Source organism: Fundulus heteroclitus, chromosome 4, assembly GCF_011125445.2.
Source record: "Fundulus heteroclitus isolate FHET01 chromosome 4, MU-UCD_Fhet_4.1, whole genome shotgun sequence".
NCBI classification, from domain to species: Eukaryota; Metazoa; Chordata; class Actinopteri; order Cyprinodontiformes; family Fundulidae; genus Fundulus; species Fundulus heteroclitus.
In genome coordinates this window covers 14,951,505-14,968,561 of record NC_046364.1, presented here as the reverse complement: position 1 = coordinate 14,968,561, position 17,057 = coordinate 14,951,505, and the positions used below count along the sequence as shown (strand labels likewise).

Genomic DNA, 17,057 nt, shown 5'->3' with positions numbered 1-17,057 from the left:
AACATAAGGCAATTATTTCTATCTGTAGTGTCTGGATGAAATGATCCACAGAGCGGCTGCCGTTAACGCTACATTAAAATAAACAGCAGCAATATAACTTCAGCAAATTGTAGGACCTTTCGTTTTCACAGCGCAGTCTGATGCAACATCAAAGACTTCGGGCCACAGGATACGGACCACGGAGAAGTTCAGCTCCGTGAGACATTTTACACATTTCATATCGAGGAACTTTAAAGCATCCTGCTAAAGGGTTAAGAGCAACTTAAAAACTGGGTATCTAGAAACTTTCTAAACATATGTACATAAATTTTGCAACTAAATGTCATGTCTCTGGTTTTCAGCTCTACAGCTCACAGAGAACCAAACTATACGCTTTAGACTAAGACCACCTGATCTGCCAAGTCCCCAGAATGAAAGCAAATATCTTAAAATAAATTGCTTTAAAATCATGGCTGGCCTTAAAGGATTTTATCTGTTCCCAGCATTTAGCACTAAAACACTCCTCAGGTATTAAGAGTAATCTTGATGTTTATGTTGGCAGAGCAACACTAAGCGTGAATGCTCAAAAGCCAACTGTGGATATTATTGATCTATCCGGCTTTTACCGCGAAAAAAGTTGGTCTCTCTCATCAAGTCATGTAACTACCAATAAGCAAGGCCGCTACAAATGTGTGTTTCAAGAAAGCTGCCCCCCAAAATGATATTAATAAGGCCAAAAGGTGAGCTGACTGGTGTCGCACAGCAAACCCCATCAGCCAGCCTTTTCTCTCCACGTATTTTTGTTGTTGACAGAGGCAGGCGGTGCATTTTGCCCACGTTTCAATTTGATGTGAGGCTCTTACAGAGCTTTGACCATGTCAAACATGACCCTTGGAACAAAATGTTCCCTGAAGAAAAGTTCAATGATACGGAAGAGAAATTCAGTTCAATTCAGTTTAAAAGAATTGGCCCCAAAGGGAAATACATTTTTTTAATTATCCACGTTTCTTCAAAGAGTCGTTTTAGATGGCGATGCCTGTTGGCAGCAAGTATCTCCTGAAGTGGTCCGTGTTACAGCAGATCTGGAGAAGCCTCTGACTGAGGAAACAACTTCTGTAACATGAATCGCTGCTGTTTCAGATTCATAAAAGTTATTTGTTGTCGCCATGTTGGGTTTTGACAATAATATGACCCAAAAAGGAGGAAATTTGACTTAGGACTCATCCTTAACACTGGGTTTTGTGTGTTTATTCTACATTCTAGGTATAAAAAAAAAATAGGTATAATTATTACAACTGTAACTATCCATATCTTCTATTATTTTTGCAGCAGAAGGGATAATTATGGCATTTCTGTTTTAAGTAACATCAGTTAAAGAGCATGTCTAATGATTTTGTTTTTAAATGTGTTTAAATAGGATGATGTCCTAAAGCAGTGGTTTTATACTCAAGCTCATCATACCATGAGCATCTCATACTGGTCAATGCATCGTCAACTCATTACTGATCAATCACAAAGCAATTATGCCTAAAACAAGTCCTGATTTATCGTTTACTGTATTTAAAACTGAGGCAGTTGGTCTCTTTAGTATATTTTAAGAGACTTTTAAGTGGCAAGGAGGCTGTAACATCAGCATGTAGCTGTTTTACCCGATTATTTTTTATTCATATTGTAAAATGTGTTGCTTCTGATAATTGTTATTTGTAAATCTTTTTCAGGGTGGTAATTGGGTGTTTTTGTAAGTTGGCTGAATGTTGTAACCCCACTGCTGCTTGTCTTAGCCGGCACAAAGTTGTAAAAGAGATTTTTAATCTTGATGAGACTTTTCCTCGTTAAATAAAGAGGAAATAAAAAATTAAATAATTTTAAATCAAAGTGTAATTAAATAAATCAAGATTTTCTAGAAGAAAAGAGGCTTGAAAATGTTTACTAAAACCGCAAAACACATTTGTAATATCCTTACTCATGTATTTTGATTTGATTTATTCAGTCTGTCTTAACATTTGCATAACAGATGTAAACAAATAAAGATTGCGTTTGAAAGCAAATACCGGTATATGTATTCCAGACTGAGATAGGCTGAATCATAAGCTTACTTTTTTCATAAATAGCAGCGCCTATTTCTTTACCAAAACAAAACAAGAAGAGCTAACACTAACATCAATTATTATTCTAAAAGTCTGCATTCATTTGTCTCACAAAATAACCCAACATCTTTTTGATACTTTTATGCCGCTTGTTTGTTTTTTTTAATCTACATTGTAATAAAAACTGTTTAGACTCCTTATCATTTATTTCACAGGTTTGCTCTCATGACAGATGTCAACCCGTTTATTAACATTTCATCCTAACTTTGACATTTCCAAACATATATTTTCCTCAAAGTTCATGCTTTGGTTCTTTAATATCTGAAATATGCCTGCTTGAAAAGAGTTATTAAATAAAAGTCACAAGAGTTTTACAACACATTCAATTAAGTTTTTTTTTCTTTATTGACATCTCAGTTCCTTGCTGTGTTTGTAGATTTTTACCAACAGTTTGTTTTGACAATCTTTTATATTTTTCTTTTCCATCCAATCCTCTAATAAGAATGGAGGTTTCTTTGAACATCATCTTTTAATATATCTTCTTTACATTTAGGAGTCCACAATACTATTAGCTGACACGTAAGTAAATGCGTTACCAATATCTTTGTTATCATACATGGTGCTACTGTTGCTCAGCGGGAGGAGGAGTCACCTTACGATACCAAAGTTATTGGTTCGATCCCTTTTACCACGTGTCGTTAGGCTAATTTAAACCGTAAATTTAAACTACCAACAAAGCTTTTGCTTCAGTTAAGCCAGAGCTGATCATTTAAGCTACATATTAAATGGGGGATACGTGAAAATGATCCAATACGAAGAAATACAGAAAAGTGATGAAACAGCAGCACTGTTTCAGGAAAGGAAAAAAGGCCAAACTGAACAAAGTACAAATGAGCACAGCAGCACAGACATACATCTGCAGCATCAATTGATTCCTCCGCTAAATGGCCGCACACTGAGAGGAGGCCTGCTCTACAACGCCGGTGCTCCTATTACCATGTGATTAACCTCGCCAGGATTAACCAGGCCAGCGAAGACAAGGGAAAGGTCAAAGGTCAGCACTCAGACAGCTCCACCAGCATAAAGGGTGGCCTATTAGACAAAAGGCCACAGACAAATCTGTCTCCCTGTCCTCCGCCATCTTTTTTTGAAGCACGCTGTTGGCATTCACCTCGTGGACTCATCGCTGCGTGTTAAACTTAAACAGCGCGCGGGTTCACTTGACTTTTTTTACAGCGATAATGATAAAAATGTTGTATTCGATTAAAAAAAAAAAGGCACGCTGAAACACACGCGCCCTGCCAAACACGCGGCGTGTCCTAGAAGCCGTGAGACAAACCGCAGGTGGGGAGGACTTGAAGCGAGCCTTCACCGGAGGAGGTAATCATGAATAAACCATCACACTCTGGTTCTCCGTGCGTGGTTGAAGCTTTTTAGCATTGCTTCTACGACACAAGGCCATGTTCACCTACTGGTGGGGAAAAAAAACTCACTTAGATGTGTTCCCTTCCTCGAGTTTCACTCAAAATCTGCAGTTTGTCAGCTGGTTATCAAATAGCGTCACAGATTAATTTGATTGTGTGTGTGTGTGTGTGTGTGTGTGTGTGTGTGTGTGTGTGTGTGTGTGTGTGTGTGTGTGTGTGTGTGTGTGTGTGTGTGTGTGTGTGTGTGTGCGTGCGTGCGTGCGTGCGTGCGTGCGTGCGTGCGTGTGTGTGTGTGTGTGTGTGTGTGTGTGTGTGTGTGTGTGTGTGTGTGTGTGTGTGTGTGTGTGTAGGTAGCTCATAGCAACCTGCGATTTCTGCCGTGTGACAGATGGAGAAAGAACGTGGGAATGTATTAACCTCTCCTCCCAGACAAGGACGGTGTCTCCAACTTTGGCCATTTAAAGGGAGATGAAATTTATTTTCATCGTGTCTATTGATTTCATGTCAAGCTGTCCAATGACATAAATACTAAGACCTTTACATTTTTTTTTGCTTTGCAATACCAATCTACAAATGATACTGATAACGATACACTCGTAGAAATAGCCATTTCTAGCTGGGAACAAGAGAATGTACAAAGTGATTTTACCCCTCTGTTTATTGGTTTCACGGCCCATAGCTGTTTTGAGCAGCGAAGGCTTTAGATAACGACAGTACACTACTTGTTCTGCACCTAAACAGCGGAGGGGACAAAGATGGCACTGAGCTGATAGTGAGACGTCAATAAATCCGTATTTTAACCCTATTGATAACTTGGGCATTTTTTATGGTTGGATTTTTTTTAAAAACTCAACTTTTAAAAAATGCATGTTTTAACTAATTTAATGAGTAAATTAAAAACATGATTATGTTTCATGTTTCACAAAACCAAGATAGCGGATTAAGCTGATATTTTCCAGATATCCTGGCTGAATCAAGCCTTGACTTGGTTTCACCACAGCAGTAGCACATAAGTTATCAGAGTGATTTATTCTGTGAGGGACACCTGATGTGAAGCAAAATTACGTACTTATTCATGATAAAAATATGTCCAGTACCACGTCAACATGCTTTCCCTTGACAGCGGTTAAGTCACTCGGCCACTGTTTTTCCAGCATTGCATGCCGAAGATCAAGCAGTTTGATTATCAAATTACCAAATCTACAACACTAATTACCAAATTGTGTGTCTAATCTGCTTTTCTGCTAATACGAGGGAGTAAATGTGAAACAAACCAAGAAGCAGAGGAAGAATGTGTTGACAAATTCTCATACCACAGTGAAACCCGATCATCCCCGTTCTCAGAGACAGCAGGATGAAAGCTGCTTGTGCTATTCCTCTTTGATCTTATCCGATTGTTCTTTATCTTTTTGTTTACCAAAGACTCAGATGAGGACATGCATTAAGTCTCCATTAAATCTGAAGACCATGAGTCTTTTTTTTTTTTTTACTGTTTTTGTGCTCACTCTGATTCAACTTTTTGCTTCTTTAAGGCCATAAAACAATTTGCGTCAGTACACACAAAAAAAATATTATAAAAGGGCATACACATACACTTAAAAGCCCAGTTTTTCCACACTCACACACTTGCACAAGCACACATCCACTGAACCAATCGTTCCGGGTCTCTGAGGCCTCGATAAGCTTCTGTAAATCAGCCACCATCCAACAGCGAGTTTTATTCCCCCCGTCGCAGTGGGTGTTGGGCTATGACCTGTAGGCAGGAGGTTATTTATTGCTTTTCTCCCAGCCTGTTTTGACTCCCGGCCACTCATCTATGGTTCTGGGGTAATAGAAAGCAGCAACGGATTGCAGATCTCCACAAGCTGCAGAGATTCTTGGCTCGATACTCCCCTCAGAGGCTCGTTTCTTAATGTCTCTTAATTTCGACTTTTTCAGTAATGGCTGAACCGAAATTAAGCCAAATGGACCCGAGGTGGAAGAATCCCTTCCAATGAGCATAACTGTTAATGGTCAATAGAGAAGGGAAGCTTAAACAGCTAAAGGATGCCCAGAGACCATAAATATTTCCCAGAGGCTGCTGCAAGTGGTGGAGAGCCCGCAGCCTGCTGGCCTGCCTCCTATTCCAGCACATAATAAACATCTCTATTCTACGAGAAACTCTCTCCTTTGGTATAAAAAGTCACGGCCCTATCCTGGGGAACAGCAAAAACACGAAAAGTTTAAATTAATAATTGTAGAGCGGAAGTGAACTTTTAACATCTATCTTGATGTTTAAACAGCAGCACCATCCAAATACTAAGAAGTCTAGCTAAGAATGGTGTGAAAGACCTTTCCGGTCCTTTCCCAGCTTCCTTCCCGCAGTTCGTACAGTTGTCATCTTCTACAATAAACTGTTTAAACCTGAACTGACAAAAAAAAAAACGAACCAGCCCACCTGCTGTTTCTGCTCTTTTAAGAGCAGCTGACTGTTAAAAAAGAACATCCTCCCGACCAGAGATATGTGTAGGGGTCCTTGATTGATGACAGCAGGAGTAAGATCGAGAGCTGTGATGTAATGAAGACAAGGCCACTGACTGATGCCATGAAAGAGGCCCGCGTGTGTCTGCTCCATTCATTTCCCAGACGCATGTCTTTAGACACCAAGAGCTAATGGCTGAGTCCTGAATCAGCTATCGTGTCTTTTTGTACAGCTAAATAAAAGTATGAAGCCTGCATGGGTGTGGCTATCATTGTGAGTGGGTAGAATTGAGAGTTAGAAAATGTGCGTTTTTAAAGAGCGGTAGTTTTCGATTGAGGATAATCCACTTTATGAACAGACGATCGACAATATATGTAACCTGTATGTATGGCAAATCTTTATTTTTAACCATCGTGATGACATTTACGACGTATGAACCGATCGTGTACTTTAACTCTAAAAGTGTTTCATCGACGTTCAAACCCTTCATGTCCAACCGAAGTTAAAAAGGGAGAAAAGAACATTTGACGTAAAACTATTGGCACCCAATATTAATGTAGATCACCAAGATTTTTGTTAACATTTTCCGGTATTTCATAAAGTTAAGGACGCCATGCCATCCAATCACTTTCCCCTGGCATGTGGAAGAGGAACAGACCCAGAGCTCCTCCACCTTACTTTTCTACGGATGTTCTACGCATTCCTCCTTTGTTTCACAGAAAAACCCTGTGGTCTGTAACATTTAGCAAAGCCCAGACTATTACGTTTGTAGGATTGAAATAACAAACACTGGCATGCCTCACATAACAACTAATTATCATGTGGATAGTCTCATCTTTATCCAGCCCTGTTTGTTACATTTACAGCCGTTTAAACTTTTTATCACTGGTCTACTGGAGAGTTTAGGTGAGTAGCTTTTCACTCGTTGACCTTTGGAGAATTACAAAGATCGACACAAATCTGTTTTAAGCGCCCATTCCCTTTTTTTTTCTCATTTCAAAGCGTGGCTAAGAGAAACGGCCCGCCGTGTCATGTCATATTTTTACCCTGGTGAAACATGAAGTCTTGGATTCCAAATTTAACTTTGAGATAAAGGATTTTTTTCACACATCATTACCAGGGCTGTCGATAAGTGTAGAAGGTGTTGTATTGCAGAAAACTTGGTTCAATTAATCTCAAACTATAATAAGCTCTAGAAAGTGTTCGGCGTACGCCTTCCCCTTCCTCTCTCTTAGAAGAGGGTTTGGGTTGACCAAACAACGCCACAAACTTTTGCTGTGAAAGTCGGTACACAACAAGAAGCAACTCATTCAATGGGAAAAGGTTCTTACTTTGCAATTTTAGTTATTTTATCCACTGAACATTGTCACAAATTTTCATTTTAGGATTTTTTTTTACTGATATTAATATTTCTTTTATAATTTCCAGATGGTTTCTGGTTTTGTTTTAAACTGAGCAAATCTTTCCGCAACAAAAGCATCCTATGTTGTGTTGACTGCGTGATTTGTGCGTCTGTGTTCTTTATCTTTTGACACAAACCTCTTCACAATGTTGGTCCCGTTCCAGCAGGGCACCCCGTCACCAGACGACAGCTCCTGCAAACACATCTGATCCGCCAGGCCGCCGTAGAATGTGCTGAAGGCACGCAGAGTCTTCAGAAAGTCCCTAAAGAAAGAGGGAGCCACACGTAAGCGAGCATATTATTTACTTCTTCAAAGCAAAGGTAGAAGCTGAAAATGCCTGCGGGCTTTACTGCGTGCCAGTGCGTCTGACTTCCACCTACTTCCTCATGACAGACAGCGAATCTTCCGATCGCCTGTTCAGAGCTTTCAGTGGGATGGAGACTCTGCTGTTCGCGTCCTGGATGCTGACCGACTGAGCGGGCTTCCTGATTGGTGGGCTGCACAGTTTGTGAACCTAGTGCCCCGTAAAAAAAAACAGACACAAATTGAATTTCAAAACACTGAGGGAGGAATGTGCAGTCTAAGACGTTGATAATCTCGTTAAACATCGCTGCGGCCTCACATATAATGTCTGTTTTAGACGGCTGAGTGATAAATGTTTGTGTTGGGACCATTAGTGCAAGCCGGGGCCGTCTTCTCCAGTTTCTGTCAATCCCTATCATGTTCTGCCCGTCAAAAGAGCAGCTACTCGTCTGATCCACTAGATGGAGCTGTTGCATCTCAATTAGAGCATAGCAACCCCGCGTTGCTCAGGAACAAACATCTGTGGAATTCACTTTACAACTAAAAGGATATAGAGCTTGGAAAAGAAAAAGAAACCATTTGAAAATGGGCCTTTCCTGTCTACCTCTTCTGGATGATGATGATGATGATGATGGATAAAGACCACCTATAAAAGATGATAAATGGGTGGCAGCTTAGTTGTTGCTCCCTGTAAATAGACCAGGTCCTCCTCTATCTGTAGGTTTATATACTTTAAGTGCCTTGCAGCTGCACACATGGAGATATTTTAGGGTAGTTTACCCTTTTCTTCTCTAACCTGTTTGTTTGTATAGATATGTGCAGTTTTACAGAATTTATCTCCAGCCTAAACGCTGCATACCTCTCTGACACAGAGCAAGCAGCTCTAATAGCGGCATCCTCCAGGCCTTTGTGCATCACTTTCCTTTTTGCTTATCCAATCAGACCTTGCGGGTGACAGTGTCCTATACAGAGGCCCCGAGGTACATTCAAATCTAGCATCAAAATCAATATCATATCTCTGCTCGTGATCTAAACCTGCGCTGTGAGGCGAGGTCCATTTTTCTGAGCGTGCCCGATAGCATCGTGAAGCATCGTGTGAGCTCCCAGAAGCACTTGCTCCAAATCCTGAGCTCCATGCATCCTCGCTGACAGGCCCTCCAGCGAGCGAACAAACTCCCTCCAGTGGGCGTCGATCTCCGCCATGCTGGCCAGGCACCCCCGCATTACGTTGAGGCAGTAGCCCATGCACGGCTTGGAATGGGTGATGCCCTGCGGTGAGGGGGGGGGGGGGGGGGGGGGGAGAGAGCTCTGAGATTAGTGCTGCCGGTAAAAACGCTTCATTAACCCAGATCAATACACTTACGTCACAGAGCTGAAACCATACCTGACAATGAGGACAGTACTGCATCTTGAGCAGGGCCCGCCTGCATTCACGGCTCAGCTGTAAATGGTCTGTGGTATTGATGACCTCGATGCCGAGGTGCAGGGCCTGCAGCAGCAGCTTCCCGGACACCCCAGAGGCAGCAATCTGATCGGCGAGGAGGTCCGGCGCCGCACCAAACGGTTTGATAACCCGGTTAAGTGACCTCACACACTCGGCGTGGCCCGGCGACGCGTCGCCGACGCCGGGGCTTATGTAGTGATCGTAGACCAGCGGGAGGAGGGCGTCGAAGAAGCGCTGCACAAACTCATCGACGTCGAGCTCGGAGCCCAGCAGGAAGAGGCCGACGTCGGTGAAGAGCTCCCTCACCGTGCCAGCAGCAGGATCAGCTATTTTCTGATAAGACACCTGGAGGACCACGTTGGTGTGATTCTCCGCCTGCCTCATCAGAACCTCAAAGGTCTCTGCGGAATACAAAACAGCGGAGACAAATCAAAAACCCAGAGATAAGCGCGTTGAGGAGATGCCGCAGCTAATTTTAACATATCATCCTCAGCATCACGCAGGCTTCGCTGCTTGTTGGGGTTTTTAGAGAGAGGGGAAGAAAAAAAAGATAAGCACAAAGGTTCAAAAGAGAAGAGACTCGGTGATTCCCAGCAGGGGCTGCAGCTCCTTGAGTTATTGTGCAGTGAAGCGATTTGCTCTCCATCCATAATCCCAAATTTGACTGACAAAGAATAAAACAGCAAAAGTGCAGGGTACAAAACTTCAGAAAAGGGACAGCTGTGGTAAAATGTGACAAGTTTCAGAATAGGTGGTGTAAATGTGCCACTTCTATAGCAGCTATCAAGCTGAGGAAGATGTAAAGAGCTGAAAACAGAGAGACAATGAAGGGTAGGTGTGGGCCAGCCGCCAGAATCAAAGTGTGACACGGTTTTAAAAAGTTACAGATGAAAGTTTGATCTTTTACTGTTCTTACTGTTAAAAGTCATTACAATGAGCTGCCACAGAAAGTTCTGGAGTGACCAGAGTAACACAGCACTGCCCCCCCCCCCCTCCCCACCTGCTTTGCCTGACCGCTGTCTGAGAGGAGGCTGCTGCTCTTTTCCTTCACTGAACATACAGGAAAAATTCAGATTTTTGGAAATATTTCTGGTCCCAAAAAACATGGATAGTCATAGTTTGGAAACTAAAAGAGTTTCAGCCATCACTCTATATAAGGTGAGGCTGTTTTTAAACTACCACAGTTCTACCAGAGAAGATAGTCCGATGAATTCTGCATAATAAACAGCATGTCTGCTATTAAATTTAGCAGGTGTTTATTTTAAAGTTTTATGTGTTAAAAGTAAACAACACTATATAAAACAACACTATTAGAACTAATGATATGCATGGCAGATTGTTTTCGGAAAAAGAATTGTTGATTTTTCTTTTTAAAATTAAAGCAATTAGCTCAAATGCCCGAATTTTATTTAAATTTTAGTGCAAATATCACAAAGTTGTGAAACAGCGGTATTTTTACTTGAAGTCAAACCTTGAAAACCCCAGACCAGCCCGTGCCGAATGTTGACACAGCAATAGGAAGAGCAGAATACAAAAATGTTCCACTCTTGTCTAAGTTTGCATAGGATTTGGCAAGATAGTTAGTAGTCAGTAGTACTTCAAATAAGCTGGAGTCATTAGAAAGGAGCTAACCGGTTTATTTTAGGTCAAAGATGGAAACAAATGTAAGATCTGACAGAGTAACCACCTCAGCATCTGGTTTTGCAGCATGTGTGTTAAAGATAAACAAAAAGCTTGCTTTATCCTCCTTTTTCATATAAAAGCAGACTCTCTAAACGGGATGTTTACGCTGTGTAAATGTTAAAAACCTGGATAACTATTGCCAGATTCCCACAAGAATATCAAGCGTTTCTGATTCGAGAAACCTTTGGAGGCCAAAAAAAGTGCGTGGTTTGACTTAAATTTGTGCAATATTTAGGGGTGCCATGTGGTAATGGGGGGGAGAGGACACCCCAAAATATAACAGTCAAGTGTTTGCATTTTGCAAACACAGCAACTCTGCCACAGACAACACATCGGTGCACTATTTTCATCGACATGGCATGAGAAACCCAGCTTTGCTGGCTCTCATGAACCAATTTTCACACATTACGGAAAATAATGTTAGCACAAAAAGAAACGTTTCACAGCAACAAGAAGCTCGCTTTTATCATTTTTTGCCACTCCATAGTGGTGTTTATCTCAGCTAACGCCTGATCTATGGTTGTTTCTCGGGTCATGTGCCTGTCATGAGTTGTGAGGTAATAGTAAAGCGAGAGCGCTCGGGGCAGGCCAGGAGCGGAGAGCTGGGGGGGGGGGGGGGGGGGGGGGGCAATGTGATGAGGGCCTAGACGAGCTAGTGCTGCATAACATCCACCCATGTGGAAAGACTGACTGTAAAGCCCCCCCGCCCAGTTTGGACCACCGCGCGGAGAAGTAGAGACGGAGCTGGCATGCCTGCAGGGGCAACATCTCAGGTGGTGGCATTAAACCTGCAAGTACCAGGAACCGAGTCTTTTCACAGCCCCTCTGTGATCTCGCCTGAACGTGTTATGTCTAACAAGATCTGAGACTGAAAGAAGCGTTTTTGTCTCCAAACAAAAAAAAAAAAAAAAGAAAAGAGAGAAGAAAGAAATCAGTACCTCCCACACAACAAGCTCTGTGGTCACAGAGCGAAGCAAATATCAGAGGATGGAATCTGTAAAAGCAAAGAGAGAGAAAAGCAAGAAAATCTGTTCATGTGTGAGCTGATGAAACAGAATGCAGCCTCCCTCATGACAGAGAGACATAATACGGGCTCATAGAGATGTTGAGATCATCGCGGACCTCAGTTATATCATTGTGAGTGTCACATGTTTCAGGAGAAGGGGCTTAAAACAATATCTTCTAAACGTAATGGATCTAGTCTGTCAAATACATGTCCTTTCTTTCCTTCTAAGAACAGAAATCTAGCAATTGGTTCTTGCCAATCTCCTTCAGCAGGTTCCCTGATAATATAATAATACAAGCATTAAACAAAAGCAATAAACACATCATATTGTTACTTAATTAATGAATAGAAATCAAAATAAAAACAAAAACCAATTATCTTTAAAAAGGAAAAAAAAAATCCTGATAACCGAACATATCAAATGCTAATAGAGTTAAAGATTTAAAAAGTGCTAATGTATGTAGTGATGTGCTATCTTTATGGTTTAGACATATCTAAATCATTTATTTTGTAAATGTTGGTTTCAAACTGTGGAACCCGTTTTTAGACTGTGCCATTTTCAAAGAAAACACGTGCTGATTTGGTGCACACAAACGGCAGAAATGCGACAAAACTTCCACTATAATCAAAAAACATCCAGTGCACAGGGACTTGTTTTTCTTTCCTTGCAATTAACATGCTTGAAAATAGCATAAACTACTATTCTTTCAGGTCAAACTGCACAGATTGTACTGCAGCTATCACTCCTAATTGGCCAATAAAAAAACAGTAGTTTGAATCAATTTTGATTTATTTCTCTAGCATGTTAAAAAACTTATTTAAAAAATCGGACCTTTTTTACAAGATGATTAAAACATGGCGGAAGGAGCACAAATTAATCAAATAAGTACAATTAAATAGGATAAAAGTGTAAAACAAACAACAAATAAATACAACAATATTGGATAAAAATTAACTGTATGACAGCAATGCAAAAAGGGAACTAAAAGTAAGTAAAAGTTTCTTGAAATTTTTGTATTTATCCTTGATTTGAGTGGGTAAATAAGACTATTTGCCAATGAAATAAGATTTTTGCACTTCAAATAAGAACCAACTTATCTCCATCTTATTTAAGTGCAGTATATCAAATTATCTTATTTTAGGGGTCAAAATACTCATTCTGGTGTCATATAATCTTATTTATCTGCTCAAATCAAGGACAAATACACAAATTTCAAGAAAATTTTACTTAATTTTAGTTCCTTTTTTGCAGTGAAGAGGACACCCACAACATCAGAGAACTTAGTATGGCTCATATTTAACTCAAATTAAAAGCCAAAAGATGAAAAACATGATTCAGAAGACTCAGCGGTACGAATATAAAGTGGGGGGGGTTATTCCAGAGCATACGGGTCGCCACTTCCTCTGTGTATCAGTTTTGGTCTGTGCTGCCCTAAGAGTGTCTGTGTGGCTCATCGCAATCCCAGGAAAAAGCTTCATATTCTGTGGAAACACTACAGAAACTGCTGAACTTAGAGACCTGCTTATCTAAAAAGATGAGCCTTGTTTCTTCAGTGTTTTTAATTTATTATAAGGACATAGAAAAAGGATTACATGCTTTGTTCATTAGAAGGAGGATGGTTAGAAAGGCACGATCAGGCATTTGAGCTTGTGAATGTGTTTGGTGTCAGTGACCGAGCCGATAAGACGGTTTCTGGTATGTGGAAGAACAGTAAGAGGAGGCTGAAACTCCTCTGAGGTTAGTTAAACTTTTACGAAACAGGCGGGGAGTTTTCTCTTTTTAGCAGCCCCTTTCATTCCCATGACGTTTTTCAGACCTTTAAAGGTTTGCACATCCTGATTGTTAGACAACTTTAGGGTATTAAAGATATAATGTTCTTTAAATTAAGATTTTTATCTAAATGAAAAAGTGCTTCATTAAATATCACTGAGTATAAGTTATTTTATTTACCCAATGCCCATGTTCAGTGGCTTAGTGTTAGAGCTGAACCTCAGGCAAATTCAGGGGTTTACAGAGATAATCAAATGATCAACTTTAGTTAATAACTTTAGAGCAAATATACATTTTTATTCACACCGAGGCACACGGGAGAAATATCAGCGATCATTTTTCATGCCTCCACTCTCACTAGTATTACTTGACAGTGAAATAAATGGTAATTTTCCAGTAATTTGTACATTTAAAATAGATAAGTCTCCGAACAATGGGCTGAAATATACAGGTATACAAACCAAAATAAAAATCCTTCCTTTATCTTGTTATTTTTTAAACTAAAAAGGGAACCAAAAAGATTGACAGAAACTTAGGACTCAACGAACTTCAAAATAATATAAAAACAAAAATGAAACAGAAAACAACAAGAAAAAACAACTTAAAGATGTATTTGATATATGCAATAAACAGAAAAGTAAACAAAAGACATAAAAAGCCATGGAAAAGTATAAAAATCAACAACTCAAGTCGGAAATACAAATCCAGAAATATAGCATTGAACCGTTATCTTTAAATTCAGATCACACAGGATAATTGTGTGTTTTTGGTAATAAAATGTGAGGAGTTGTCTTATCTTATTATCTTATTATCTTTATTTACTCTCTATTTTTTAACCTGGATTAACAGAAGCATCTTTCTCCCTGAAGATACTGACGTTTTTAATCACACCGCATAGCTGCCTCACCCTTTTGCTGCCATCCCAAATAAATTCCTAAAGTTGAGCAACTAGACGGCAACAAGCTCTGGTCACAAAGCGCCTTTAGTTGAATTTCTTTACAGATGAACTTGTCTTTGTGTTCAACGGGCTTTTTATGTGAAGCAATCTTCTGTCTTTTATTCCACAACTGCGCTTTTCAGCAGTTTTATTTCATACTGGATGATTTATTAAACCGTCAAGAAGAACAACGCGTGACAGATCACAGCTGAAATCCGGGTCTCCAGTTGTTAGAAGCTAACATACGACTCGTATTGACCTGTATCTGATGAGGTTGGGGAGAAACGCTCACCCAGAATGACAGAATGAGCTCATGAGACATGCCGTGCATTTCTGGAACAATGTTTCCTTATGATAAAGTACTGGTGCTGGAAGTCGCTTCTGCCACAAGAGGGCGACATCGTTCACCCTTTTTTCTACACAGATTGGATCTGAGCAGGAAGGTGTCCCTGCAGTGTCCCATTTAGCAGCCGAAATCCTCAGGAAGGTTTTACTGATTGAATAGACACTCTCCTCCTCTCTCTCTCTTTCTCTCTCTGTATGTTTCTCCCTAAACTAAAACGTAGCTTCGGCCACAGTCCATTCAGACACGTATGTTTGTTTTAGGATAATTAGGCACACCTTTCCACCCTGGCTAGTGAGAATCATATTTACATTTAAAGTGCTCTTTTTAAATCCCGCTGGATTTGCTGTAGTTGTAAATCCTTCAAAAGGTGCTGCTGCAACTGGCTTAACAGGCATTTGCGCTTGCACTGCTTATACATACACTATACTTCAATTCATAAGCGTGTCACACAGGAAGAGGATCAGTCAGCGGGTAGAGAACAACTACAAGCCTTTGTAGTTCAAGACCCTTTCGACGTAGACAAAGGACCAAAAGGCTCATGCCCTCTCGCTCTGAATAAGCAACGGCGTGGCTGACACGGTGAATGCACTTAACTGAGACACATCATCCCTAAACGTGGACTGTAACGCGTGAGCCCAACACGTCAGCGTGAGCGGCTTTGTTTGAAACTTTGCTTTGCTTTCAGGTTCCAGGCTCTCAAATGCCACCAGCTGACCTCGGCCCGAGCTGCCGAGCAACGCAAAGATGGCTTTTATTAATGTGATTCATCCTCCGTGAATGGCTGTGACCACAACAGAGGAGCCCAGTGACATCTGATAGGCTGCGGAAAAGGCCATTCTCCATCTAGAGAGGATGAGTCAGTGGCGCTCTGGGTTCAGCTCATCCCAAAGCAAGAAAAAAAAAAAATGAAAAAAACAGAGTCACAATGGAAGTCGTTGACATCCAAGGCTGCACAGTCAGTCCAGGAAACAGGAAACTATCTTTGTGACGCGTCAGAGAATCAAAATAAGGAATCCCTCCCTCTGTTAATGCGTGAAGAGGTCTGGTGTTTAAGCAGATGTATTTGTAGCTGAAATATATCAATTAGGAAAGGAAGTGTAGAGAAACTAGACAGCGTGTATTTCTTCCTTGTAGTCAGTAGCAAGAAAAATGTAACGACTCGTTTTCCAGCTGTTTACAAAAGTGTTCTCTCTACATGTGTTACATGCTAATTATATAAATGGCCAATTATCGTCACCGTGACAAAATACAATTTAAGATGATACAGAATATTTCAGCTTCAAGGAATCTTCAGCTATCTTTTTCGTTTTGAGTTCAAATTAATATTATAGCCGACGGGAAAAGCTCAAACAATTCGAATATAGTGAAAAAGTTCAATCTTTTTTGTCACTCGTTTAATAAAGAGAAACTCATAGAGCCTGTTACATAAATCCATAACACATAAAGTGAAATATTTCAAGCCTTTATTTCTTGTAATAGCGATAATTATGACTTACAGATAATGAAAACACCAAAATTCTCCAAAATTTAGAACACTGTGGAAAACGTTCAATATTGGAAACTCAGGGTGTCCCACCCTAATCAGCCAAAACACCTGGAAATGTTTGCTGAGCCTGCTTGCTTTGCCTAAATGGTCCCTGATTCTGGGTCAGGAGGCGACACAATCAGGAGGACGACTGCTGACCTGACCGCTGTCCAGGAGAGCGTTACTGACGTCCTCCACAGGGACATTAAGCCACAGAAGGTCATCGCTAAAGAAGCTGGTTGTTCACAGAGAGATTTATCTAAGGATATTCATAGAAAGTTGAGAGGAGAGAAAAAAAAAAGGTGTGGTAGGAAAATATAAATCAGTGACAGGGAGATCTTGCAATATGAAAACAATATTTCTCATCAAAATAAAGTCTGTTTTGTGGAACTTTATACATTTACTGTAGCATGAAGCAAGCTGAAGCACTATTTACACCCCTTGAACATGAAAATGCTCAAAGTTTGTATCTAAGTTGGATGCACTGATTTTGAACAAAGAAAGGAAGTAGCTCTTTGGCTGGAAACACTTATGTTATGAAGAAGCTTCCAGCATTTTTTCATTGTTTGTGTGGCCGCATTTCTGGGTACCTAGTAGAGAGAGAAATGGTGACAGACTGACAGACCAGATAAGTATGTAAGCACTGTGAGAATATCCCGTCTAGCTAAATGTTTTCCCTTAAAAAAGG

At 40.5% G+C, this 17,057-nt stretch overlaps 1 protein-coding gene across 1 annotated transcript in view; it reads right to left on the bottom strand.

Moving 5' to 3' along the window:
* Positions 1 to 9,502, bottom strand: part of gpc5a (glypican 5a) — a gene marked incomplete at its 5' end in the record, with an annotated part of 130,122 nt that extends 120,620 nt beyond the window's left edge. The window contains 4 exon segments of the mRNA XM_036136137.1: positions 7,491 to 7,616; positions 7,735 to 7,868; positions 8,693 to 8,926; positions 9,042 to 9,502. Of these exon segments, the coding sequence (XP_035992030.1) occupies positions 7,491 to 7,616; positions 7,735 to 7,868; positions 8,693 to 8,926; positions 9,042 to 9,502 (955 nt within the window).
* Positions 9,503 to 17,057: the final 7,555 nt, after the last annotated feature.